This window comes from Chenopodium album, chromosome 13 (genome assembly GCF_948465745.1).
Source record: "Chenopodium album chromosome 13, dcCheAlbu1.1, whole genome shotgun sequence".
NCBI lineage: Eukaryota > Viridiplantae > Streptophyta > Magnoliopsida > Caryophyllales > Amaranthaceae > Chenopodium > Chenopodium album.
In genome coordinates, this window is record NC_137846.1 from 53,783,759 (window position 1) to 53,809,748 (window position 25,990).

General features: G+C 32.5%; 2 protein-coding genes across 4 annotated transcripts; both read left to right on the forward strand.

Moving 5' to 3' along the window:
* Positions 1 to 10,385: 10,385 nt before the first annotated feature.
* LOC145576952 (beta-1,2-xylosyltransferase-like) lies at positions 10,386 to 15,180 on the forward strand. 2 transcript variants are annotated; one of them, XM_081634652.1, is made up of 3 exons: positions 10,386 to 11,213; positions 12,649 to 12,798; positions 14,293 to 15,180. In XM_081634652.1, exons 1-3 carry the CDS (start codon positions 10,509 to 10,511, stop codon positions 15,013 to 15,015), a joined length of 1,578 nt encoding a protein of 525 aa, XP_081490778.1. In that variant the 5' UTR covers positions 10,386 to 10,508; the 3' UTR covers positions 15,016 to 15,180. The 2 variants fall into 2 exon arrangements, with proteins under 2 accessions (XP_081490778.1, XP_081490779.1); XM_081634653.1 differs by lacking the exon at positions 12,649 to 12,798.
* A 2,913-nt stretch (positions 15,181 to 18,093) lies between these two features.
* Positions 18,094 to 24,497, forward strand: LOC145574982 (putative MO25-like protein At5g47540). 2 transcript variants are annotated; one of them, XR_014098236.1, is made up of 13 exons: positions 18,094 to 18,755; positions 19,842 to 20,003; positions 20,184 to 20,302; positions 20,389 to 20,463; positions 20,552 to 20,642; positions 20,818 to 20,877; positions 20,966 to 21,034; positions 21,203 to 21,301; positions 21,408 to 21,452; positions 21,582 to 21,684; positions 21,765 to 21,942; positions 22,428 to 22,523; positions 23,005 to 24,497. XR_014098236.1 is itself a non-coding variant. In XM_081632887.1 (11 exons), the coding sequence occupies exons 1-11, from the start codon at positions 18,591 to 18,593 to the stop codon at positions 21,839 to 21,841; spliced, it is 1,065 nt and encodes a 354-aa protein (XP_081489013.1). In that variant the 5' UTR covers positions 18,094 to 18,590; the 3' UTR covers positions 21,842 to 22,058. The 2 variants fall into 2 exon arrangements, 1 of the variants encoding a protein (XP_081489013.1); XM_081632887.1 differs by lacking the exons at positions 22,428 to 22,523; positions 23,005 to 24,497 and having other exon boundaries at positions 21,765 to 22,058.
* Positions 24,498 to 25,990: the final 1,493 nt, after the last annotated feature.

A 25,990-nucleotide genomic window follows, 5' to 3' on the forward strand; every position in this document is an offset into this window, starting at 1 on the left:
TTAAAAAATTGAAAAATAAATGATAATTTTACCCAAGGGAAGGAAGGAGAGAGGAGACATGTTAGTAAGGATAGTTAAGTAATTTTACTACTTATCTCAATTTAATTCCCAAATCATACTAAATAATGGATAACATAATTTTTATCTTTATCCTACCTACTAATTTCCTATCCTTATCCTTATTGTCCCTATCCCTATTGCCAAACACCACGATATAGTATAGTATCCAACAGGCAAACACCCAATAAGTACAAGTGTCATACCTCGTGTTTGATACAGACACAATGCAACGAATTGAACATTAATACAGATCCATACGAGGAGTTAATTTCTATGTTTGGCAACGATGTCTAGAAATGACCTAGAATTGATAAGGTAACTGAACTTAATAAGGTAATAACCGTAATTGATAAAGTGCTGAAATTATATATTAATAAGGTATGTGATCACATAATATATATATATATATATATATATATATATATATATATGGTATACAAAAATTTTAATTAAGAATTATGATGATTTGGATGGATAGTTATTATAAAAATATACCACCTTGTTTTGTGAATGTAGTAAAATCTGAATATCAATTAATTCATTCTTCATCACATTAATTAATAATTTAAAACACCTTAAATTTTCAACACCTTATCATGTAAGGTGTCTGAAATGTGTTGCCAAACATAACAAATACCGGCTAATCCAGCCAACCCGGGCTCATTGCAATTGTAATAATCAAGATAGAAGAATTCAGGTAAATCAATGTCAATATTATTATTAAAAGTCAAAGGTAAGGAGTGTTATATTGCCACATGTCATTTTCTTTTTCTTATTTAACCACGTCATCAAATTGCCACATAAGCGATTGCATGTACATGTTAAATATGTGTACAATAAATTGTATAATAAATCAATAAATAAGTTGTTACAAAAAAAAAAAAAAAAAAAAAAAAATTCATCACTCAAATTAAGTTTATAACCGATTGTATTTATTTTGGGCTCAATTAGAATGACGAATAATTACAATAATTACAATGTTTTTAAATTGATTTGACCCATTTAATTTGTAACCGATATGTATTCAATATATTCATCCTTATAAATCAATCAAGGAAATGACACAATAAATGGTCAAACCTCTTGGAGTGGCCTTGGAGAAACATTTTACTAGGTGAGATTGTGTTAGGAGAGTGTTTGTTTACTATATCTTATTTGGCATGTAGTAAAAATATATTTTGCATGCTTAAATCATATTTTACATGTATAATAACTCACTCCAAATTAATTATGGCTTATATATGTTTTATGTTATTATTTGCATTTGGGTTCAATGATTGTGTAATATGTAGGATTTGCTATATTTCAATATTAGATTCTATTGATTGATTTGCTTCATAGTCAAGTTAATACAAAAATATTCACTCAAAGCTCTCGAGGTTAGTGTAAAATTCTTCATTATTCACTACTTATACTAGGTGGTTGAATATTGGTTTGATGGTTAATTTAAATCATTTGTGGGTCCAATAATGTAGAATGGGTATTACATGTATTTTTTGAAAAAAGGATATAATGCAAGTTAATTAGTTTTCACGTAATTGAATATGAAGAATGTTGTGATTGGTATGTTTAACAGTACACCAGTTAAAGTAAGATTAATATTTCACAAAATCAATTAATTGACGCAAATAAGGAAGCAACATTACAAGAAAAAATAAAAATCTTCATAGAATTCTTAATGTGATTTATTTATTGAAAGTTTTCCTTTAAAATTTAAATATTTTTCAGATGCAAAAAAGTATTATACCAACATATATAAAAAAAAACATAAAAAAAAAATGATATCCATAATCTACCATACCAAAAGAAAAAAAGGAGAAATAAACCCGGGGCATCACCCGTGTCATTAACTAGTTGATAACTAAAAACCACTTGCTATTGGATAATAATGCATTTAAGTCTAAATTCAATCCAAATTCCAATTCCAATTTCAACTTTGGAAGTAAATAAGAAGTTTTTAAATCCACACTCATATAAGGTGTCTGAAATGTGTTGTCAAACATATCTAATACAGGCCACTCAGGGCCTGTTCTCTTCAGGTTCAGTTCAGCTTTAATCAATTTAATTCAGTAAATCAGAACATACCCTCAGTCAACCCAAGCTCATTACAAACGCAATAAATCAAGATAAATTAAATAATTCCTAATGGCTACAACCTCATGTAGCCATAACTACCTACCCCCTTCCCTGAAATTACAATAAAACCCTTACCCACACCCCACTAACCATATAGTTACCTGCACAGCTGCACTTATCCCCTACTAACCACGGTAATTGCAAAAAAAAAAAAAAAAAAAAAAAAAAAAATCAAAAACATCATTTCAAAACCATTTTCGACAAATTCTCTCTCATCAAAACCAAAAACTCGCAAGAAACTCACTACAAATTGCTTCAAAATTACTGCAAATTGTATCAAAACTTCTAAAAATGTCTGACATTCGAGATGAAGTTCTTCAATCGCAACTAGATTCCGAAAAAGAAGAGTAAGAATATTTGTTCACTTTAGTAGAATTTTGAGTGTAAACCCTAGATTTTATATTTTAATTTGCGATTTGATATTCTAAAACAAAATCTACTATAATTACACTTGTTTTTGTGCAAAATAGACTAAAATCTACTATATTTGGTGGTATTTTTGTAGAAACGAAACAGAGAAGAACACTTCGAAGGTTCCGTCGGAGAAGACGGTTGCTGAACAAATGTTCATTTTCATTTTGATAAATGTTCATTATGATATTAGTATATGATCATTTACATTCTTACCTTACATCTACTAGGGTCCATTCTTGAGAGAAGATTACCCTAATTTTGTTTATGATCTTTACATATTAATGAATATTTACTGGTATTTAAACAGATGTTTATTTGAATGTAAATACGTACATGTTCATTCTCATATTGAAAATATCCACATAGACTATAATAATACATGTTTAACTTCATATTAAATTATATGCTCATAAGCAACATTTGAATATTATATTACATACATTTTAGCTCTAATATTGATAGATGCTTATTCGAATTTGATACATAGATATTCATTTGGATATGTGTATATTCACACATATATTAATGTTTGTTCATTTACATGTCAAAAAATGTTCAAAAATAAATCACATATTGTTCATTCATCATAAACTTTTGATGATTCTATTTTAAAATATGAATTCTATTTTCAAAAAATGTTCAAAAATAAATCACATATTGTCACTTACATCATGGAGTTATATAATTCTTAATTGATTTTTTTTTTAAAAATGTGAATAAAATACAATCGATCCTCAACTTTTAAAAGATATAATAACAAGTGTCCCTGTTGAAAAAGACATCTCTGTTTATTGCAAGGTATAATAATCATTTATAATAGATTATATGTTTATTTTGACATGATGTTTTTTTTTAAAATTCTTTTGATATGATTGTTCATTTAAGTATACAAAAATGTTCATTTCACTAACACTTCGATATAGATTCTTTAGGTTCATGTAACATAATTGAAAGATAATGTTCATTTACGAAATTCAAAAATATTCATTTTAGTATGCAGTTTTGTTTATATGGGGCCTAAATCATAAAGTTTCATTCCTCTGAAATAATTTGATCATATATGAAATTCAAAATGTTCATTTATATATAAAGTAATGTTCATTTTTAAATACATATTTGTATTGGTTCATTTCAGTATGCATATATGATCTTCCAGATCGAGAGTAAGGAAGACAATTTTGGAGACATGTAAGTGTGTAATCTACATGATTTGAAAGTGTTTATTTGATTAGTCACTTACATTATGGAGTTTGTAATTGTTAATTGATTTTATTTTTTAAAAAAATTTATGTATGAATAGAGATGACGATGTGTATGAATAGAGATGACGATGATATTCTTATTCAATCAATAGTGGATAAAATACAAAAAGAGCGCCAAGCTAAATCTCATTTAGTTGATCCTAAACTTTTAAATTATATAATAACATCAAGTGGTCGGTCCTGTTGAAAATATATTTATGCAATTGCAAGGTATAATGATCATTTATAATAGACTATATGTTCATTTTGACATGACGTTATTCTTAAAATTCTTTTGATATGTGTGTGTGTGTGTGTGTGTTTTTATGGTTGTTCCTTTAAGTATACAAAAATTAAATATTTATTTGAATAACACTTTGATATAGATTCTTTAAGTTTATGTAACATAATATAAAGATAATGTTCATTTTTATATAGATTTGTGAACACATATATTCTAAAAGTTTTATGCTCATTTTATTTGATACAATGATCATTTACATAAAACATAATGTACATTTTTGTTTTGCCAATTGAACATTTATTAAATATGTAATACCAATATAACGTTTATGCATATATATATTGATATACAAACACAGTTTATATTGTAGTGATGTTTCATATAGGGTAGGTGATCGAAACATAGGCTAAAATTTAGAGATGGAAATTCTAAACCATACCTATAATTATATTGACATTGTAATTTGTTTGGATTACAGATAAACCAAATCAGGAAGCTGAGAATACAGTACACTGCTCAATTGATGATATTTCCGGAAAATACAGAATCTAGAGGCAATAGAAGAAGAGCAAAGAAGATTTATGGAAGCACAAATTACTAAAAATATTGATCTTTTCAAATATTTGTTCAATTATGGATTTCTAAATGATCAAGTACATTAATATTCATATTTTTTAATTCATTAGTATAGGTTATATTGTATAAAAGAACATATATATATATATATATATATATATATATATATATATATATATATATATATATATATATATATATATATATATATATATATATATATATATATATATATACTGGAATTAAAATGTTCTTCAACAAGAAGTCATATGATCATTACTAGAATATTTTATGTTCAATTACATAACAACTGTAACAAAATGCAATAAAATATTCATAACCAAAAGACAAATGCTCATTGCTAAAACTAAATATGTTCGATTACATATCAGTTATTAGAAAAAGACACATTCTTAATTATTATTGTTTGCCAACCTATTCGCTACCTTAGTATCAAAAAAAGCTAACAACCTATCTTACTTAGAAGAAATATGTTAACCACCACATTAATTAAACACTTTGAATTGAACATCTCTTGGAACACTTGGAGGCCGGAACTTAAAAGCACACTTAAAGGAACTTGATTATTTCTCGAATCACTTGAAGGAACTTGGCACAAACATTTCTTGAATCACTTGGCCTTTTTTTGGAGCCGTTGGAGGATGTTGATTAATATGATTCAAAATGATCATTGTATCTTTCATAAACTTCTTCTTCCTAACCATGTAACACAGATTTAGTTACTTCAATTCTTTACAAAGAATTTCATCATTATTACCCAATTGTACATAATTAGTAACATATATGTACAAATACAAAACAATAAACAACAAAAATCTTAATGATCATTTAGCATTTATCAAAATAAAAAACAGAAAACTATAATAATTACAATAAAAATAAATTACTGATTATCAAAATATTTCATGTAAATAATAATACCACAATATGTACATTAGTATAAATGAACATGATTATTTAGCATTATCAAATTGATCAAAATGATAAAAACTCTATAAAAACACAAAAACGTATCTATAAAATTTATAGAACATATTAACAGAATAATTGTTGTTCATAGCAGTAAAATATAATCAACCACATAAAACACCTACTTAGTAACAATTAAGAAATAAAAACTACAAAATAATTATAGATTATTACAATAACAATCAATATAAGATATCGAATAAATACAGAAATTGTAATACAAATTAACATAAAATAGCAATCAAAATCAGCAATCAATAAACAACACACAGCTAACTAACTCACATAGATCGAAAGCAGAGACAAAATTAATCAAAGTTGAACTAAAATTAACTTGAATTATAACAACAAACACAAATCGAACTAAAATAGAGACAATTGATCAAAACAACTCACATTGATCGAAAAACGAATCAAGCAATCAAACAACACAAGGAAAATTACTTCACTATCATGTTCAAAATCGGCAATTGAAGAATATAGAGCTTCACAATCAATCACAATCAACAACTCTAATCAATGATTCATCCTAGAGAGAAAATGCAAAAAAAAAAAAAAAAAAAAAAAAAAAAAAACCAACGAAAATAAAAAAAAATAGAAAATTAGAGTATAAATCATATATATACATGACTAGAAGGATAAGAAAGGAACTTAATAAGAAAAAAGAAAGAAAAAAAAAAAGCAAAATGACGTAGTACATGGAGGGGAGTAGGGACTAGGGAAGTAGGGAGCTTTACCTACAGGAGGGTTGTAGCTAAAAATTTTCATAAGTTAAAACGACACGTAATTAAGGCTATATTCAATCCAAATTTCAACTCCAAATCCAACTTAGGAAGTACGTAGTAAATAAAACGTTTCTAATCCACACTAAAGGTGGGCACGGGCCGTGCCGGCACGGGCCCGGCACGACTCCGGCACGGCCCGGCGGCCCACCTGTGGGCCGTGGGCCGTGCCGTGAACAAAATTCATGGGTCTGGCACGGGCACGGCCCGTGGCACGGCGGGTGGCACGGTGGCCGGCACGTGGGCCGGCACGGTGGCACGACCCGCCGGCACGGCACGGCCCGTGCCTTATGGCCGTTGGAAAGTAGCCGTTTATGGCCGTTTTCCAACAGCTATAAACGGCTACTTTTCCACCCAATTTCCCACCCAAATCCCCTATAAATACCTCATATTTTCCTCCAAAATTTTCACAATTCATCAACTCATCTCTTCTCTCTTATTCTCTAATTTTCTTACTCCCAAATTCTCAATTCTCAAATTCCTACAAATCATACAATCTTCCTCTCTTTTGTGAAAAGAAAAAAAAAATTCCTACTCTCTTATAAATTTTACATTTTTACTATTATTACTTTTATTAGTCTACTACCAAAAAAAAAAAAAAAAAAATTGTTATATATACATTCGGGAAATTAAAAATTCGGGAAATTATAAGTTCGAGAAATTATAAATTTGGGAAAGCATTGAAGCGTCATTGTAAGATCTAACTCAACTTTATTTTAATTTGTTATTGTTATTGTTATTATTATTGTTATTATTATTATTATTATTATTATTGTATTCTTTGAACTACTTAATTATATAAAAACTACTTTCTATTTTAATTGTGGGTTATTTGGATTGTTGAAATCTGTCTAAGGCGGGATTTGGGCTTTGGACAACGTCGATCCTAACCTCTCCTACCTGGGATCTCATTGATCCAAGTAATCTACTATTATTATAATTATTTTTGAAAATTTAATTTATATAAAAACTACTTACTAATTAATTCTCATTGATCTCATTGTTGTTAATTGTTACTTTGTTATTGTTAGTTGTGTTATTATTATTAAAATCATGGCATCAAACCAGAACGTTTCCTCCTCCTCTAGAAAAGCCAAGTCAAAACGTAGGGAATCACCAAACCCAAACACTTCAATGTCTATGCCCCCCCCCCTAACATGCCCTTTCCCTCTTCTAACATGCCCTTTCCAAACACTTCCACCCCTTTCTTTCATCCTCAAAACACGGGAGGGCAAGAACAAATGGATGATATGGCTCCTTGGACCCAATTTCAACAAACCCAATTTCAACAATATGAATTTCCTTTTCCTCCTCCTCCTCCTCCTTCCCAAGGTAGCCAAACACAAGCCTCCGGTCGAGTGAACCATCCACCCAAAATCCTAACATATTAGAGTGGTGTACCGAATAGGATTTTGCTCAAACCAAAAGAAAGAGTGAATGTTGGGCACATTATCAATTAAGTAAAGATGGAAAAAAATGCAAGTGTCGGACTTGTGGTAAAATTTTCTCGGCCGATACCAAGGGAGGGACGGGACACCTTACTAGGCATACAAAAAAATGTGGTGGACCATCTAGTGATCCAACCCAACCTAAAATTTCTCAATTCCATCCACAAGGTTTCATTTACAATTACGAGAGAGATAGGGATGAAATTGGGAGAATGATTGTACATGCAGAACAACCTTTTCTTTTCGCCGAAAATGATGCCTTCAACAACTATATTAACCGAGCACTACAACCAAAACACAAAAAAATCTCCCGAAAAACCGTTCGATCTGCTGCCATGAAGACTTATCTAGAGTACAAATTAAAATTAGTAAATGAATTAGCTAATCTTCCCAGTAGAGTTTCTTTAACCGCCGATGCATGGGATGGTGGGTACGGACTTCACTATTTATGTGTTACTTGTCATTGGTTAGATAATGAGTGGATGTTACAAAAACGCATCATTCATTTCAAAATGCTTGAATACCCTCATACCGGTCTTAACATTTCACATCATTTAATGGAAGCTATTGATGCATATAGTCTTAGGGATAAAATCATGTCTATGACTTTCGATAATGCAACTTCTATGACATATAGTGCGAATTTGGTCAAATCCCAATTGAACGATGTTATATTAGATGGAGATGCACTTCATGTTAGATGCATTTGTCATGTTCTTAACTTGTGGGTGAAGGATGGAACACAAGCAATTGGTCCATTTTATCACAAAATAAGGAATGCTATTTGCACTATTAATAGCTCTAACATGAGATATCAAGAATGGAAAGGTTTTTGCAGGCAACAACGGATAAAAACCATAAAAATAGCACCGGATTGTCCAACTAGGTGGAACTCCACCTATGAAATGTTGAGTCGGGCAATCGAGTACAAGGTTCATTTAACACTTTTTTATAATACGAAATTTCCACAAAATGCTTTACTTGAAGATGATTGGGCTAATTGTGAAAAATATATGCAGTTTTTACAATTACTATATGGTATGACACATTGTTTTTCTTCTGTATATAATCCTTGTGCTCATTCTTTTCTTAGCAATGCATGTTTACTTGCACAACTTTTTGCGGAACACCGATCACAACATGTTTATCGTGGATATCTTCCATCCATGGAGGATAAATGGCGTAAATATTACACCGATATTCCTATGATTTATATTTTTGCTTCTATTTTAGATCCTAGACAAAAATATGATGGCACCTTTTTATTAATTGATATTTATTATAGTAACATGAATTTTGAAGATGATGTTGAAACTTTTAAGAATAAGGTGACGGATGAGTTTTTTAATTTATATAATGTTTATGAAAGTAAATATGGAACCGTGTCTCGATTTGCCCCTTCTCAAACATCCAAAAATGTAAGTAAACGGGCCAAAGGTTTATTTGCACAAGCTGCTAACTTGATGTCTAAGTATTCAGGTACAGAATCATCATTATCTAGGAGAACACAAAGCGATGTTTCGGAGTTGCAAATGTACTTAAGTTACGACTTCATGAAAGGCATGGACGATGAAGAGAAGTTTGGCCTCGACATCCTCGATTGGTGGAAATCACAAGCCGTGAAACATCCAATTTTGTCGGCAATGGCTCGTGATATTTTTGCTATCCAAGTCTCCTCCGTTGCTTCCGAAAGAGCTTTTAGTGCGTCGGGAAGAGTTCTAGACGATAGAAGAACAAGACTAAAACCCGAAACACTTGAAATGTGTGTTTGCTTCAAGGATTGGTTGGATGCCGAAACTCGTTCTCAAGATCGTACTTATGCACAAAACGACGACGATGAAGGAACGTCGACTTCTTTTAGTTCTCATACTTCTCAATCCACTCAATTGGCGGATGAACTTGAACCTCTAGGAGACAAAGACGAAGACGAAGGCGAAGACGACCAATAATAATTACATGATTACATATTTACATTATACACTATTGTATTCTTTTTGTATTATCGAACTTCGTATTCCGTATAATAAATGAAGTTATTCAATATTCATACACTATTGTACGATTTTTAATTATCATTACTTATTTTGTAATTTTGTATTATTGAATTATCGTACATTCGTACCGACTACCGTCATATAATAAAATAAGTTATTCTTCAATTTTTTGTGTTTTCGGATTATCGCACTCGTATTTTTTTTTTATTATATGCATTTTTGTTTTTAATTCGTTTTTTTTTAACATTTATTTTTTTTTAAAAAAAAAATAAAAATAAGGTAGGCACGGTTTGGCCCGCGGCCCGGCACGGCACGGCCCGCTAGGCACGTGGGCCGTGCCATGCCGTGGGCTGGGATGTGCCAATTTCAGGCACGGCCCCACCCCGGCACGGCCCGCGGCGGCACGGGCACGGCCCGTGCCCATGTTTAATATTCCACACTCATAACCTCCAAATTCCATTATAATTTTATAACACAAAAACAAAAAAGTCACACCAAACTCCACATTCCCAAAACACACGTCAAAGTAGTCAATGGCGCAAATCTAGCAACTACCCCTCTTCTTCAACTCCCCACAATTCTCCTCATCTTCTCTTTCACCACTTTCTCTCTCCTCCCCTTCAATGGCGGGTTCACCAAAACCCCACTCACCTCACAACTACTTCACTCGCAAACTCCTCACCAAGAAAACCTCCATTACAATCCTCCTTCTCTTCTTCTTCAACTTCATCTTCTTCACTTACTACTTCCATCACTACCCTCCTTCTCTCTCCTTCCACCATTACAACTCCCGCCATCGTCGCCTCACTCTCTCCGACCAACCCCCACCACTTTCTCTCTCCTCAGCCGTCGCTAAACCCTGGCCAATTCTCCCCTCTTACCTCCCCTGGTCCCCTCCTTCTTCTTCTCTCTCCTCCTGTGAAGGGTATTTTGGGAATGGGTTTTCGCGGACTTCTACTGTTCTTCCTCGAATTGGGTCGTCGAATTCGTCTTGGTTTCGGTGCCATTTTAGTGGGACTCTTCGGAGCTCCGTTTGTGAAGGTGGGCGGGTTAGGATGGATCCGGGTAAGATCCGGATGTCGGTTGGTGGGGAAGTGATTGAGGAGGTGATCGGGAGGTCGGATGAAGAGGAGCTTCCTGTATTTGAAGATGGCGCGTTTCGATTGCGGCGAAACGGGGTTGGGAAGGGGAAGAAACGGGGTAAGGCGGTTTCGAAGAAGTTTCTTGATGAGTTTGTAGATGAAGGTGAGATTATGAAGCATACTATGAGAGAATTGTTTCAGACTATGGAGTTGGTTGAAGATGAAGATGATTTTCAGTGTTCTCAGGTTAGGGTTTCTAAATATACTATACTTTTTTCTATTTTTAGAGATATATTAAATAATTATGCTAGTTTGATTTATATTATTGTTGTTGTTGATGTGATATCGATGTTGTAGAATTCAATATTCTATAGTTATGGTTGATTAGATCAATATTAGTTGATATTGAATGAAATTATGTTTACATGTTCAACACTAATTTAATGTAGTCGAGTGTGAATTGAAGGTATATTCTTGAGTACCTTGTCGGATTGTTGATACTTCAACATGGGTATAAACGGGTTTACAATTTGATTTATATCAAATCCATGGAAAAGTTTCCAATTTAGAGTGTCTTTTCACTTGAATTTCGCTGATCTGAGCTTATTGGCACTTATTGGAGCTTAGTTTTGAATTGATCATGATAGCCCTTTTAGCCATAGGCTTGATTTTGCTTGAAGTTATTGAAAAAAAGGTGGGGGTGAATAAATCCTAACAGTCATACATGTGTTGGAGCTTAGTTTTGAATTGTTCATGGTAGCCCTAATCAGCCATAGACTTAATTTTTCTTGAAACGAAGAAAATAGGGTGTGGAGAAGGGAGCCTTACACGCAGACATGTGTCTGAGTCGGAATGTCCGAATATCTTAGGATTTTGTGCCCTGATTACTAGGTTTTGCAAATTGATTTGGAATTGGTATGATTATTGTGTAAATGAAGCGCTGATGTCTCATTAATGTGAACTTGGGTTTCTCAGTTTATCTTTAATACAAAGTAGATGATTTTAAAGGGAACTCAACCAGTGATTAAATGTGCGTATTCTAAAGAATTACTTACTGAGAAGTGCCACTTTGGGGGCGGGGAAGAGAAGCCTTCTATATTGGGACTAAGTGAAAGAATGAAAGAGAGGGAGACAGAAAGATCCTCAGTGGTTGATGAGCCCTTTATGATCAATCTGACTTTATTTTATTTACTACCGGTAAGATATGAACTTTTGGAAGATTGAGGTATGGGAATGCACCCTAAATCAATTTTCCATTTATGAGAGAAAAACCTTTTCCCGCACAATTATGCTTCATTTATTTACTTGTAAGTGTCTAACTGAAAGCTAAATTATATACAAGGACAGCTAGAAATTGTTGATTCACCCTCGTATTCATCTGTAGAACTTTTAAAATATGGCTCTTTCTATTAACTTCTCTTCTATACAAAAAATTGCAATCTTTGTCAATAAAAATGGCGAAATGGGAAGGACATGGGAGGGACTGGTATAGGCACAGATTAGTGTAAAAAAGGGATGTCTGAAGAGACGTGATGAATTCTTTTAGTTAGTAGAGTGCTGTGAAACTAATCACTTCGATGTTCAAACTGTGATCTAAAACTTTTCCTAATTTGTTTACTTTAGTTTGGTTTTCAGCTTTCCTTACCCTTTGGTTACGTGACACAATATCCTGTGTTTGCAGTGGATTGAGGAGCCAACATTGTTGCTGACACGGTTTGAGTATGCTAATGTTTTTCACACATATACTGATTGGTATAGTGCATACGTTAGCTCTAGAGTAACTGGGTTGCCAACACGGCCACATGTGGTTTTTGTTGATGGCCACAGCAAGGTAAGCGAGTCTTATTACTTTTCATTTTCTCACCTGTATCATTTTTTCTTGGCATGCCCTGTAGGTATATGGATATAGAAATTTTGAGCTTGTTCTTTCCCTGTCACTGCACCTGTCATTATAGAAGCTTGAAAGGAAAGATGGTATCTTTAAGAGCATAGGTTGGGAATAATGAGACTTGTGTTTTTCTTATGTTCTTGGTCATGATTCACAATTCATAATTAATAGTTAAATACGAGAATAAGCAACAAGACAAATCATGAAACAAATCAAAAGTCACATAATATGTGCTAACTCAATGTAAGTGGAGATCACCCATCACTAATCAAGTAGTGGAAACCACCAAATATCTCTTATCAACCAATGGTTATCACTCTTATCAGTGATCACTCAGCCCACACAATTTCTGTATATTGTTTTGTAAAACTCCCATTCTCAACTCAGATCTCAAAGAATGTTTGTTATCTCTCACAAGATATTTAGACTCAGGGTTAATTTCGAATAATGCCTGTGGCCCATTCTATAAAGAGCATAGATCTGTTCCTATTCCAAATAGGATATATTCTAGACTCATCCTAGTCTAGATCTAGAATACAACAAGCATTAGGAATCCATTGAACTAATATTTATCTTCATCAAACAGTAAAAAATTATGAGGAAATAATGCATACAAGAATCCTAAACAACCTGGAATAAATAATTTAAAACTAAGCTAAACATTGAACATAGAAAATCTTGCGGCACAGCAGCACACAATTGTGTGCCATGACTTGCACAGTCGTGTGCTGAGAATACATGTGCATGGTCATATGCTGGACACTAAGCCACGGCCAACAGCACACAGTTGTGTGCCATGTCCCACACTGTCTTTACTATAATAGCTTCTTGACAAGCCAACCTAGGAACATGTTTTGAATTTTACATAAATGTACTAGAAATAAAAGGAAGGAAAAAGCGATTTTGATCGGCAATAATTGAATTACAGAAAATAAAGGATAGTTAAGCTTTCCAGTTATCCGATTCACTCCCTAGGCTAAACAAAGATAATGTGACTCTTTAATTTGGTGGATGCCTTTCTCTTTGCCTACTCTCCCATATTTATGGAACTTTTGAGTCACATTTGCCTCTAATCGTCTGTCTTCCTCCTCAAAGATACTATTAAGTATTAACCGTATTTTATTAGAATACATGATGCTCCCCCCTTCTCCTAGCATCTCTTGGGTTGGATTTGTTAGGCCTGTTAATCTAATGGAAAGTATTTGTTTCAAATATGGAAAACCATATCATTCATCATAGTCTTTTTTTTTTTGAAGAACATTCATCATAGTCTTGATTGAGAATTGTTATCTCTTGTCTGGAAAAAAGCCTAGAGACATAAGTTTTCTTGTCTGCAGTTATCTTTTAGCTGAAAATTGTTTCTGCATTTGCTTCCATATGAAGCTTGACATTTCAAAGCCAACCAAGTTTAATCTAACACCTCATTTATTTTTCCAGACACAATTGGAAGAAACATGGGAAGCACTTTTCTCAAGTATTAGATTTGCTAAAAACTTTACTGGTCCAGTGTGCTTTCGTCATGCTGTGTTTGTACCTTTGGGGTACGAAACAGCCTGGTTTAAGGGCCTGAGTCAGCATATTGATTGCCGTGGGGCTTCTGCAAAAGCCCTGTGGGCACACCCTAATGGTCGCAAAACTGCACGACTATCAGAGTTTGGGGAGATGATTAAGGCAGCATTTGACTTTCCTGTGGAAATCCTCAAAAGACCCAAGTCATCCTCAGAACATAATGTACTTTTTGTTCGACGTGAGGATTATTTAGCACATCCACGTCATGGCGGTAAAGTTGAATCCAGACTCAGCAATGAACAAGAAGTGTTTGATTCATTGAAAGCATGGGCTTCTAATTATTCTCGATGTAATGTAAACCTCATAAATGGGTTGTTTGCTCACATGTCTATGAGAGAGCAAATCCGAGCTATCGAGGATGCTTCAGTGATTATTGGAGCTCATGGGGCGGGTCTAACTCACGTAGTATCAGCATTACCAGAAACTGTAATTCTTGAAATTATTAGCAGCCAGTTTCGGCGCCCCCATTTCCAATTGATCTCTCAGTGGAAAGGTTTGGATTACCATGCCATTAATCTCTCTGGATCTTCTGCTAATCCAGCTGAAGTTGTTAGAGAGCTTAAAAAAATCATGAAAAGCATTGGTTGCTGAAGCTCTGTATATTGGTATCACAATTCTTTTATGCATAGCTAAGAAAATATGATTGGTCGGCCATGTTGGATATAGAGTTTCCTTTAAGGCCTTAGGTGTGAATTTCTGTATGCTATTTCTAGGTGTTAGGATGAATATTAAAGGAATATATTCAGGTTTGAAGAATTTTGGTCATGGTGGCTGACGAGTCAAGGATGCGGCTTCTTAAATATTTTTAACGGATTGAGTTGTTTTTCTGTGTGTTCTTCCTCAGGCAGTTCAATGCAAGGTAGTTTAGTACTTTAGGAGTAACATAATTTGACCCGTTTTACTCCATTCATATTACCAATTTCGCCTCTGGTTGCAGGTAGGCCTTTGTCCCTAACATTTGTATACTTTAAATTTAAGGTAGTCTATGTACAGTTATAATATCAATATGGACATATGGTGGATGATCCCACTTGAATGGATGTCAATTACCTCAAGGTTTGTCTCTCAGTGATTTCTCCTCGTCTTTGATACTTGACTTTCGTTATTGGGAAGTTTTCTTCTGCTTGCATTAATTTCTAAGATGCTAGGAATAACTAGAGGCCGAGCATGATATGAACTTTTGAACAGGGAACACACGTATTCTCATGTCTTGTACCTTATATAACCTGTCGAATCTAGACCGTACAGCGAATATCTTTAGCAGTGTGAAAAGCACATCTGAAGTCCTTTTTACATGGGTTCTAAAGTTTCAGTGTGTGGCAGACAGTGAATACAGCGACCTACGATGCAAGACACTATCATGCATTCTAGAGTCTTCCTGGTTAATTTTAACTTGTGAAGAAGTCTGGAGCGAATTCGTCCGATGGTGGCCACACCAAAACACTCTGTGAGGTGGTGATTTTTTTCACAGGTATAATTCTGCAAGCTGCTCCATCCAAATATAGATAAGGTGGGCTTCAGGAGTAGTTTCATTTTAAGAAGATGAAAATGAAATCTCAGTGGGGTTGTTACATATCTATATCTAAATACCGAATTGAGTTCATAATTTTTTCTTTCCTTTTTTTTGGTAGGGCATAGAGTAGGCTTGATTTTGGACTGAAGCATATTAGTGGAAATAGATCTGAATGTCTATTGACAGCATGTAAAGTACTAACAGTTTGTTGCTTATCAGTTTTCCTGAAGAAATTACTGTTCTTTTTTAAGAATCATAAACTTCTTTACCTTTGATTTTGGAGTAATTATTTTGTCAAATGCACGGCATTTTTTTTTTACAAGTGCTTAAAATCATACGTGCTTAATTAGGGGTGTCGACGGTTTCGTTTTGTGAAAAGTAGAACTTCCAGTTTTCTGATTTCTGTAAATTACTTGATGAATGGGTATACCTCGTTATAGGTGTACTTGAGAACAATCTAAGGATAGATGTATGTATGTAAGGATGATGTTACTGGAAAACTTAGTCTCACATGATATTCTTCGACTTTAGAAGCAAAGTTTTGTCATTAGTTTCGTAATTGTTCTACGTTTCCAACCTAACAGCAACTAGCCTATATTAACCCAATATGATATACCAAGTAATTGAAACTACATAGCTAACTTACTTGTTGGACCATCTTATCTACTCCGTACTAGATACAGGTATGAGTCATATGACATTGGTTGATGTACTTTAAGAGTTTTGGAGAAGTGGTTAGTTGTTTAGATATGCAAGATTTCCAAAATCGAGAACGCAAAGGGACTCTTAGTCGAGTTTAAGATACTTTAATTTTAAGTGATAGAGGGAGTATGTTACAATTATTTTAGGTCTTAGCTGAGTATAAGATTGTCAAATACAATTGTCATTTATTAACTTCTACAATTTCCTAACTAGAGGATTTAATCACCAAGTAGTAATGGGTCTAGTGGTTAACATTGTATCTCACAACTTTGAGGTCGTGGGATAATTGAGATCTTTCATAAAATCAAAAAAATTTAGAAAATAAAAAATAAAAAAATGTTGTGGGATCAATCTCTACTACGGCAACTAGATTAGAACTCTCTTGGATCGAGTTAACATATGAGATGTTTAGGTTTGATAGGATGCCTTCTTAAGGAGCTAAAAAAACACTTTAGTGGCCATGTCACCCTAGAAATTTTAGTGGCTGGTTTATAGTGTAGAGGGACTAACCATCCTTCTACTCCTAGATCCTCCTAATTATTATGTTAATTATATACGTATAATTTAAATTTTTAAAAATATTGTTTATTCTTTTTAGTAACTTTTTTTTCAAATAAAAAATAAAATAAGACTTGGTTTTTTGTTTTTGTTTTTGTTTTTTTTTTTAAAAAAAAAAAAAAACCTGACTTGGTGTTGTTAGGAAAAACGATTTTTGATTTAATTAAGAAAAAAAAAAAAAAAAGAGTGTAGTGGCAAAGTCATGATACTTTAATGAGATTTATGGGCTATAATAAAAAGAAAGCTCCGGTCTTTTTCATTGATAAAGTCCTTTATATCATTGTTCACCCAGCATACCCTTTTTATAAAAATAACAATTTGTAATACTGTTTCAAATTAAAATTTCCAACTTCCAAACACATGACATTTGTCTGCTCTAATGCCAACTTTTTATTAATTAGTACCATTAGAATTTAAAACTAGTTGTTTCCTCATATGAACAATCTCAACCGTAGATTTTATCAAAACATATTTCTTAAGAATTAGATGATTTATCGGTTCTTCCGTGGTTTACCTGTGTCGAAGGAGAGTATAACCATATAATGGTACGTGATATAACTCTAGTCAGATTTTAAATTAGTTTGCAATTAATAGAGTTATCTATTAAGATATGATTTCGAGTTAAAATATCTCTCTATTTTACCTGATGTTTACACTTGATCAAACATTATCAACTCTAATTAGATTTGATTAATCTAACACTTATTTTTTCTAAAAAAAATCTAAAACTTATCTTTCTTAACAAAAACAAAATACACCCTTAAAACGTTTATATTTACGCTTCTTGTTACATTTATTAAATTTAACCGCTATGCTCAACTGCTTACAGATTAACAAATTAAAAACCTAAGCACTTTTGCCAAAATTAATAAACTTTAACTTATGATATGATTCTACCTACGTAGTCAAATTATAAAATCTGATTCGGTCATCACCATCCACTCAATCAAACATTGCATACAATTTTTTATTTCAAAATTTATTCTTTATTTTTTGTTTCGTATTATCTTGATTAAATCAAAATTCCAAAATCACATGATAATTGTCTTTTGCCATATCTTTCTCTCCTAAAAATTCTACACCCATTAACAGAAAAAAAAAAAAAAAAAAAAAAAATCATCATCATCAAAAATCGAAAAAAAAAAAAACAGAAATACCCATATCAAAATTCTTAGGTAAATCATAAAAAATGTCATTATAGCAAACACTATATTTCTTCTTCTTCTAATACTACCTAACTATTACCTGTAAATTATACATACCCATCAATTTATCACTCTTTTTTTGTGTATGAATTTACGCAAAATTTGAGTTTTATTCCTTATTCTTTAAATTTTTTTTTTTTTGACCCAAAAAAGAGTTTGTTTTTTTTAGTTTTTTTAATAGAGTTACAATGGTTAATTTTTGGAAGAAGTTGAAAAATCTTATGAAATTGAAGCACAAACTCAAGTCGAAGTCCAAGAAGAAGAATCGAACCCCGGTTGATATAGTTCGCCGTGCTCGAGAATTATTGATTCTTATCAATAATAATACCAATGTTGATCAAGCACCTAATTGGGTTTGTTTTTTAATTTTAATCTTTGTTTTTTAATTTAATTTTTATTTCAATTTTAATTTTATTTTTCAGCTTATATTATGGGTTTTGATTTTTGTTGTGTTTGGAACATCAATTTGATAGTGGGGTTTTTAAAGTTATGGCAAATATGGGAAAAAAAAATGTGATCTTGATGAATAATGATTAGAAAAGGTTTGATTTTTATGATTCTCTATTATTAATTTTGTATTATTTTGTATAATGTGAGAAATTCAATTTGGTTTTGTGTGATTTTTAATCTCAAAAATATGAGAAACAGAATTAAGGGAGTGAAATTTTAATTTTGATCAATTTTGGATTCTGTTGTGGGTTTTTACTCTGTTTGGAATGTGACAAATATTATTTGTATGATGAATAGATAAAGAACATAAAGTACATTTTTATTTTTATTAAAGTGCAGGAAATTGATGATTTAACTTATATATACTCTTTCCAGAACTGATTTATGTGCTATGATGATTGATTTCGTCGAATTATGATTGAATTCGTCGAGTTCAGTAAACTCATTGCTGATGTATGATGAATAGATAAAGAAGACAGAAAGTACATTTTTAGGAAACTGATGATTTAACTTATATACTCTTTCCGGAACTGATTTATGTGCTATGATGATTGATTTCGTCGAATTATGTTTGAATTCGTCGAGTTCAGTAAGCTCATTGCTGATGTATGATGAATAGATAAAGAACAGAAAGTACATTTTTATAAAAGTGTAGGAAACTGATGATTTAACTTATATAATCTTTCCGGAACTGATTTATGTGCTTTGTTGATTGATTTTGTCGAGTTAAATAGAACTAATTGCAGGTGTATGATGAATAGATAAAGAAAAGTGTAGGAAATTGATTATGTGCTTTAATAGATGAATAAAAATGAATCATGATTGGTTTCGTCAAATTAGGTGAACTCACTGTGGATGTATGATGAATAGATAAAGAAAGAACATGAAGTACATTATTATAAAAGTGTAGGAAATTGATAATTTTGATTAATACTCTTTCCAGAAATGTGCTTGAATAAGACTGAATTGTGATCTGATTTCGTTTTCAGAAGGAAGAACTAGGTGAACTCATTGCGGATGTTAAATCCATTCTTTATGGCACGAGTGAAGCTGAGCCCGTCCCAGAATCTTGTGCACAAGTAACGCAAGAATTCTTCAGAGAAGATACCCTTCGTCTGCTTATATTTTGTCTTCGGAAACTTGACTTGGAGGTGAGCTATGGAGTTTCGAAATTGTTTGAGGATCTTTATTTAAAGTAATTTCATATCCTGAAATAATAATTACTGACTGAATGGTTTTCCTTTATGAATTTTGAACTTGTAATTGTTAATTTTGGCCAAAATCCTGTTTTCCTGATGTTGCTTATTATTAAAAAAGATGATCTCTCTTAGGCCCGTAAAGATTCTACTCAAGTAGTGGCAAATCTTCAAAGACAGCAGGTTCATTCACGTCTAATTGCGTGTGATTACTTGGAAGCCAACATTGATCTTATTGATGTATTGGTATCAGGGTACGTAAAACAACGATTTTATCCTAATTTTCTCTTATTATGCTCAAGAGTTGATGAATTGCTTAAGAGTTGAATTCTGTCATAAGGTATGAAGACCATTTACTAGCTTTGCATTATGGTAATATGTTGAGGGAATGTATTCGTCATCAAAGCATTGCCAAGTAAGTGATCAAATATCATGTTATAGTTCTTATTCTACGTTTTCCTGATAAAAAACAAAAATAATGTTATTATTTCATCTGCTTATAGATATGTGCTTGAATCGCACTTGTGCAAGTTTTTTGATTACATACAACTTCCAGATTTTGATATTTCATCAGACGCAGCTGCAACTTTCAAGGTTTTATATCTTGCTCTATCTGCTTATTACTCCGTATTAGCTTACTATTAAATCTTTAGTGTACTGGCGTTATAAAATTTTATGAACTACAAGAATGCCTGAACATTTAGCATGTTAGATGATCGATATGAAAATGTTCCTATCTTACAAGCTGCATCCCTTGTGGTATTTGTAGGAGCTATTAACAAGACACAAAGCCACGGTCTCAGAATTTTTGTCAAATAACTATGATTGGGTAAGTTGCATATAAGTTACACTTATATAACAACATACATTTAACTTAACGGATAATAACACGTATTAAAATTTCATCCGTGATATAGTTTTTCAGAGCATTCAATAATAAGTTGCTGCAATCCCCAATCTATATTACAAGGCGTCAATCTGTTAAGGTAAATCATTGTGTTAATTTAGCAGTGATATATATATATATATATATATATATATATATATATAAAACTTGTAAAAAATCTCATCATTTCTTATTTGTTTTTTGGAGATCGGTAATGTATAACTTTGTATTTTGTACAAAACCTCTTACCCAGTTTTTTTATTTCTAGCTTTTGGGAGATATATTACTTGATCGTTCAAATTCTTCTATAATGGTGCGATATGTGAGCTCAAAAGAAAATTTGATGATTCTTATGAATCTTCTCAGGGTATGTAATTCCATTTTCATAGAATTAACTATTATTTTCACGATAAATATCATCATTTAAAAAATAAAATTAGTTATTAACCGAGTAATATATTGTTTTGGTATAGGAATCAAGCAAGCCCATACAAGTGGAAGCATTTCATATCTTTAAGGTATATGGAAATAAATTATTTATTTAAGTTATATTAAGCTTAAGAATGTTAGGCGTAATTAAGGATCATAGTGCCCTTAATTATTACAGTAAGCAAAAAAACTAGATGTTAATTTATTATATATGACAGTTATTTGCAGCTAACAAAAACAAGCCGCCTGATATCACAACCATATTGATAGCTAATAGAAGCAAGCTTCTTCGATTATTTAGTAACTTTAAGTTGGATAAAGGTAATCTTTATTACACATTTAAGCAGTTCATAAATCGTTTTCAACTTGAACTTTGAAATTGCTTATTACATTGTTAACAGAGGATCAACAATTTGAGGCCGACAAAGCTCAAGTGGTTAAGGAGATAGCGGAATTGACACCAAGAGAGATTCGATGACAGGCTTAACTTGAAGAAAATTCGGAATTTTGCTACTATGTGCTTAGGTTAAAGGAAGTTGTTACCTTCAAATTCATATTCAACTTCAACTTGTATATTCTGTAAGCTATTTCTTCATCGAGGCGGATTTGTAAATAAAACATGTTACTATGAGATTGATTTCATTTTTTGGCTATTTAATTTAAATTCTATAGTAATTTTGGATTTATGATACTACATTTGACAATATAATATTGATAAGCATGCCTATTATTTGGCCCAAAAATAAGTAAAATTATGCACTTGTAATCAAAGTCGTTGGTAATAGAACTCAATTACAAAAGTTGGAAACATGGTTCAATATGAATAAGGACATGAGGTATATATTGTACATCAAAACGAACGTCAAAAATTTGAAGAGACGTGTCAATTTAAAATTATGTAACGTACTGCGATTAAAAAGAGATTGATCCACAATAACCTTCTCCAAATCAAACTAAGATAGTGGTGTAAATTGACTATATTGTTGAGATACTCTTTCTAATTAATTAGCAAATCAAATTTGATCATCTTTTGGATTTGTAACCTAAATTTTCTTCTGAATTAGTTAGCAATCACTTCAAACTTTCAAAGTCAGACTTTATACTTAAGCTTCCCCTGCTTCTCATTCAATCTACCAAGATCAATTCACGGAGTTTTACAGGTAGTTTCTTTATCCCCAACTCAAATTTTCAAAATTTAATTCATTTTCTTGCTTAATTACATCACTGAATAGTGGAACTATAATTTTTCAAGTTGTAATTTTGTGTTTATCGACGTTTTGGTGTTTAAAGTTTTTAGCTTTGCTGTAAAAATCTCGGCTTCATGGGTATTGCATACAACCTGTTTGATAAAATGACTAAATGAAACATAGTAATTTGATTTATGTACCCATTTGAGTTTTCAATGATATTTTTCTGAGATACCCTAATTGAAAAAATGTAGAATCACATTTTTTATCAATATTATTGCTTTATTTTGCTGAATAATATGATTTTTGTTGGTTGTAATTTGTAAAGATAGTTCATTCTCTAACATTATGCACAACAGCACAATACATCTATATTTAATTGGCTAAATTCATAGATTTCTAATTGTTGGCTGTAAAGAATGAAAATTATCTCTTTTTTCTTTTCTATTGTTAGTTGCTGCAATAATTTTGGGGGTGAATGAACTAAAAAAGGAGTAGAGATGGTGATGTGTTATCCTTCAACGCCTGGAAAGCTGGCAGTGACGATGGGATGTTTTCTTGGTGGTATTTCTTTATTTGTTGTTAGTATACATTATTCCTACAAGAATGTTGCTCCACAACAAGCTCGTACGAAAGCTCGAAGCGATTTTGTTAGGGAGCATCTTAGGAAGAAGCATGGCTTTGGTGAGAAGAAAAAATGAGGCAGAGTGCCTTTTGCTTAATGTTCTAGTTTTGTGTTTTCTCATATAAACATGATGATTATGTTGATGAATGGTAGCTTTACTTTTGATGCAAGAATCAAAATTAAAATTTTCACCTTGTAATCTTTGATTGACTTTTGAGTGGAAGTTCCATTCAAATACACAATGTGATTATTCACTAAGGTTTAGCCTTTTGTAGTAAAGACTGAAGATTTTGTTTCAGCTTTACATACTTTTATATTCACTGATGGATGAAGAGTGGTGCTATGGATGTTGCAGGGTTCAGAGTACTCTCACTAGTGACATGGTTTGCAATTTTGTTTTGGTACTGTGATTGTTGTAGGGACAGGAGAGGTGGGAAGGTTAGTGTTGCAGTTACGAAAAAGTGTAACATGCCTTCTCAAATTGGTATGCTGAACTAAATGGTTGTTGGAGTTGGGTTTTCTGCAATGAGCTGCACAAGCAAAGTTTCTGCTCTTTTGGGTTGAGCTCACAAGATATGTGGATCACAGATGATTCAAAAGGATGCAGTACTAAATGGAAATGCATCAACAATCAGAAAGAGCAGAAACTCTCTGCGGAAGAGAGTTATCTGCTAAAGATGATCTATCATTTTTGAAGCTCGAGGTATATCTAAATGGCTATTGGTCTTTGTGTCCAACCAAGAGGTTGGGATCAGTAATATTTGATGCTCTTAAGTGGTTCAAGTGCCTACTTTATGCAGTAGACAGAATGGGCACATAAAGTCATCTGAGTCATGAAGGTGCAGTCTCTGTCTTTGATAGAAGATTTAAGATTGCTGAAAAAGCCAGTACTTTAGGTAATGGCAGATAAGACCCCAGATTTGTTTCTTACTTTCGTGTGATATTAGAAGAAATAGCTCGGAGCATGTTTCTTGCTTGAGAATTATGTAATGGAAGAGGAAATGAAGAAGAAAGCATTGGGTAATGCTCCTGTTTTCCTTTCCTGTATATTATTATAAGAAGTGAGAATACAATTGTTTATATTCTTTGACTCTTGCATACTCTAATACCTCTTGAATCATTGCTTCTTAATAATGAGAAACAGTCCTGGTTATAAGGAAAGTATATCAGACTTCTGGACAGTATAACTATCAATAACTATGCCAGGGCTGAGCTGTTAATGAGAGCATTGCCTGTTTTTATGCTAGATTGCTTGCTTGTATTGTCAGATGTAGTTTGATACTTGGAGGGCTTATTGATGTATTATTATTTTTTTTTTATACTCTGGTTAAGATTGATGAATGAGCAATATATTATCAAAATTTGTTTTTCAATTCTGTTTTATTTATGGAGCATCTCTTTCAGCTTCCTCAGCATCTCAAGTGACACTGCATCTGGCATCCCTCTGCTAACAAATTACAAATGAATGTGTTATGCATAAATTCAGATGCAAAAGGTATCATAGGAATGATTAACATTTCAATGAATTTAAGTTCTCAAGTCCACTCGCATTAGATTTTTAATTTAACTTTGGAGTATACATAGAAACATTTTGGATATTCCCTAACAAGTTAGTGAACATAAAAAAAAAAATAAATAAATAAAAAAATAGCAATTTCTGTGCACAAATTTGGCCAAAAAATAGGTGCTTAAGTCTGTAGGTATGATTGAAACCTCACTGATTAAACTTTCAAATCCACTCACAGACAATCACATTGGCATTTTATAGATGTTTTTGGATGTTGTTTTGACGAAGAGAGTAGAAAATCACTGATTTACTCAGGGTATCTGTGCTTTTCATTGATTAAAACAATTATTCAGGTTTTCACTGATTGATCTGCACAGACATTCTATCCAACTTTCTCCCACATCCATTCTTTCAGGATATTATGTAGAGTTCATTTTCTCTCTGTTTTCCCCCTGTTTTTCAGAACTTCTCACCATGTTTTCATTTTGTGATGTACTTGTGAATCCAAAGAAGTTGAAGAAAAAGCTGGAAATGAGGGTGGCTTGACGATTTTTCAGTATGGGTTTTAAACAACTTCATTTCTAAGTGGCTTCTTTACAAGGGTGTTGAAGGGGTTTATAAAAGAGAGTGTATCTTTGTCTTTGTCCTTGTCTGATTCGAACCTTGTGGCAATCAAGGTGTATCACGAAATTCTTACATAGTTAAACTATGGCAGGTAATTAGTCATTTTGATCTTTTGAATCATATTTTTGAGAGTAGGAACATATTGTTATATACATTGTGAGTATTAAACTAGACCAGAGTAGCCTGAAGCTCGATTAGGCACCCCAAAAAAAAAAAAAAAAAAAAAGGTTGTATCTGTAATGCCTGTGAAAATAGCCCTTAGCAGTGGCACCATCTGTGTTATGTTGGTGATAGGCTGGTTAGGGAGGTTTCCAAACAATGGATTGGAGTAATATTGTTCGTTAGTATAATTGGATGGGACATAGGAAGGATTTGTTTCTCAATATTCCAAAATCAACATAATTAGTGCCTTGTAATCCATTGTTACTGTCCTGATATGCAGTGGTGGCGGTGTAGGATATGCCTTACCTGTAGTTGGGTGGCTGTGAATGCTATTGATTGAACCTCTTAGATTATTACTGATGTTTGCTGTTTATTTCAGTTAAGCTACTTGATTTTTTTTTAAAAAAAAAAAAGGGAATGAAGATTGGCATAAGATAAGAGGTCGAGTTTAGTTTGTTTACGGAGCATCTCTTTCAGTGCCCCAAGTAACACTGCATATGGTATCCCTCTGCTAGCAATTTA

What these genes read in the sequence shown, in the direction of transcription:
- LOC145576952 (XM_081634652.1), top strand. Translation starts at nt 10,509, where the DNA reads ATGGCGGGTTCACCAAAACCCCACTCACCTCACAACTACTTCACTCGC. An exon ending in ATGATTTTCAGTGTTCTCAG is followed by an intron (nt 11,214 to 12,648) that starts GTTAGGGTTTCT and finishes CTGTGTTTGCAG; the next exon opens with TGGATTGAGGAGCCAACATT. An exon ending in TTGTTGATGGCCACAGCAAG is followed by an intron (nt 12,799 to 14,292) that starts GTAAGCGAGTCT and finishes TTATTTTTCCAG; the next exon opens with ACACAATTGGAAGAAACATG.
- LOC145574982 (XM_081632887.1), top strand. Translation starts at nt 18,591, where the DNA reads ATGGTTAATTTTTGGAAGAAGTTGAAAAATCTTATGAAATTGAAGCAC. An exon ending in ACGCAGCTGCAACTTTCAAG is followed by an intron (nt 20,643 to 20,817) that starts GTTTTATATCTT and finishes TGGTATTTGTAG; the next exon opens with GAGCTATTAACAAGACACAA. An exon ending in TTCTTATGAATCTTCTCAGG is followed by an intron (nt 21,302 to 21,407) that starts GTATGTAATTCC and finishes GTTTTGGTATAG; the next exon opens with GAATCAAGCAAGCCCATACA.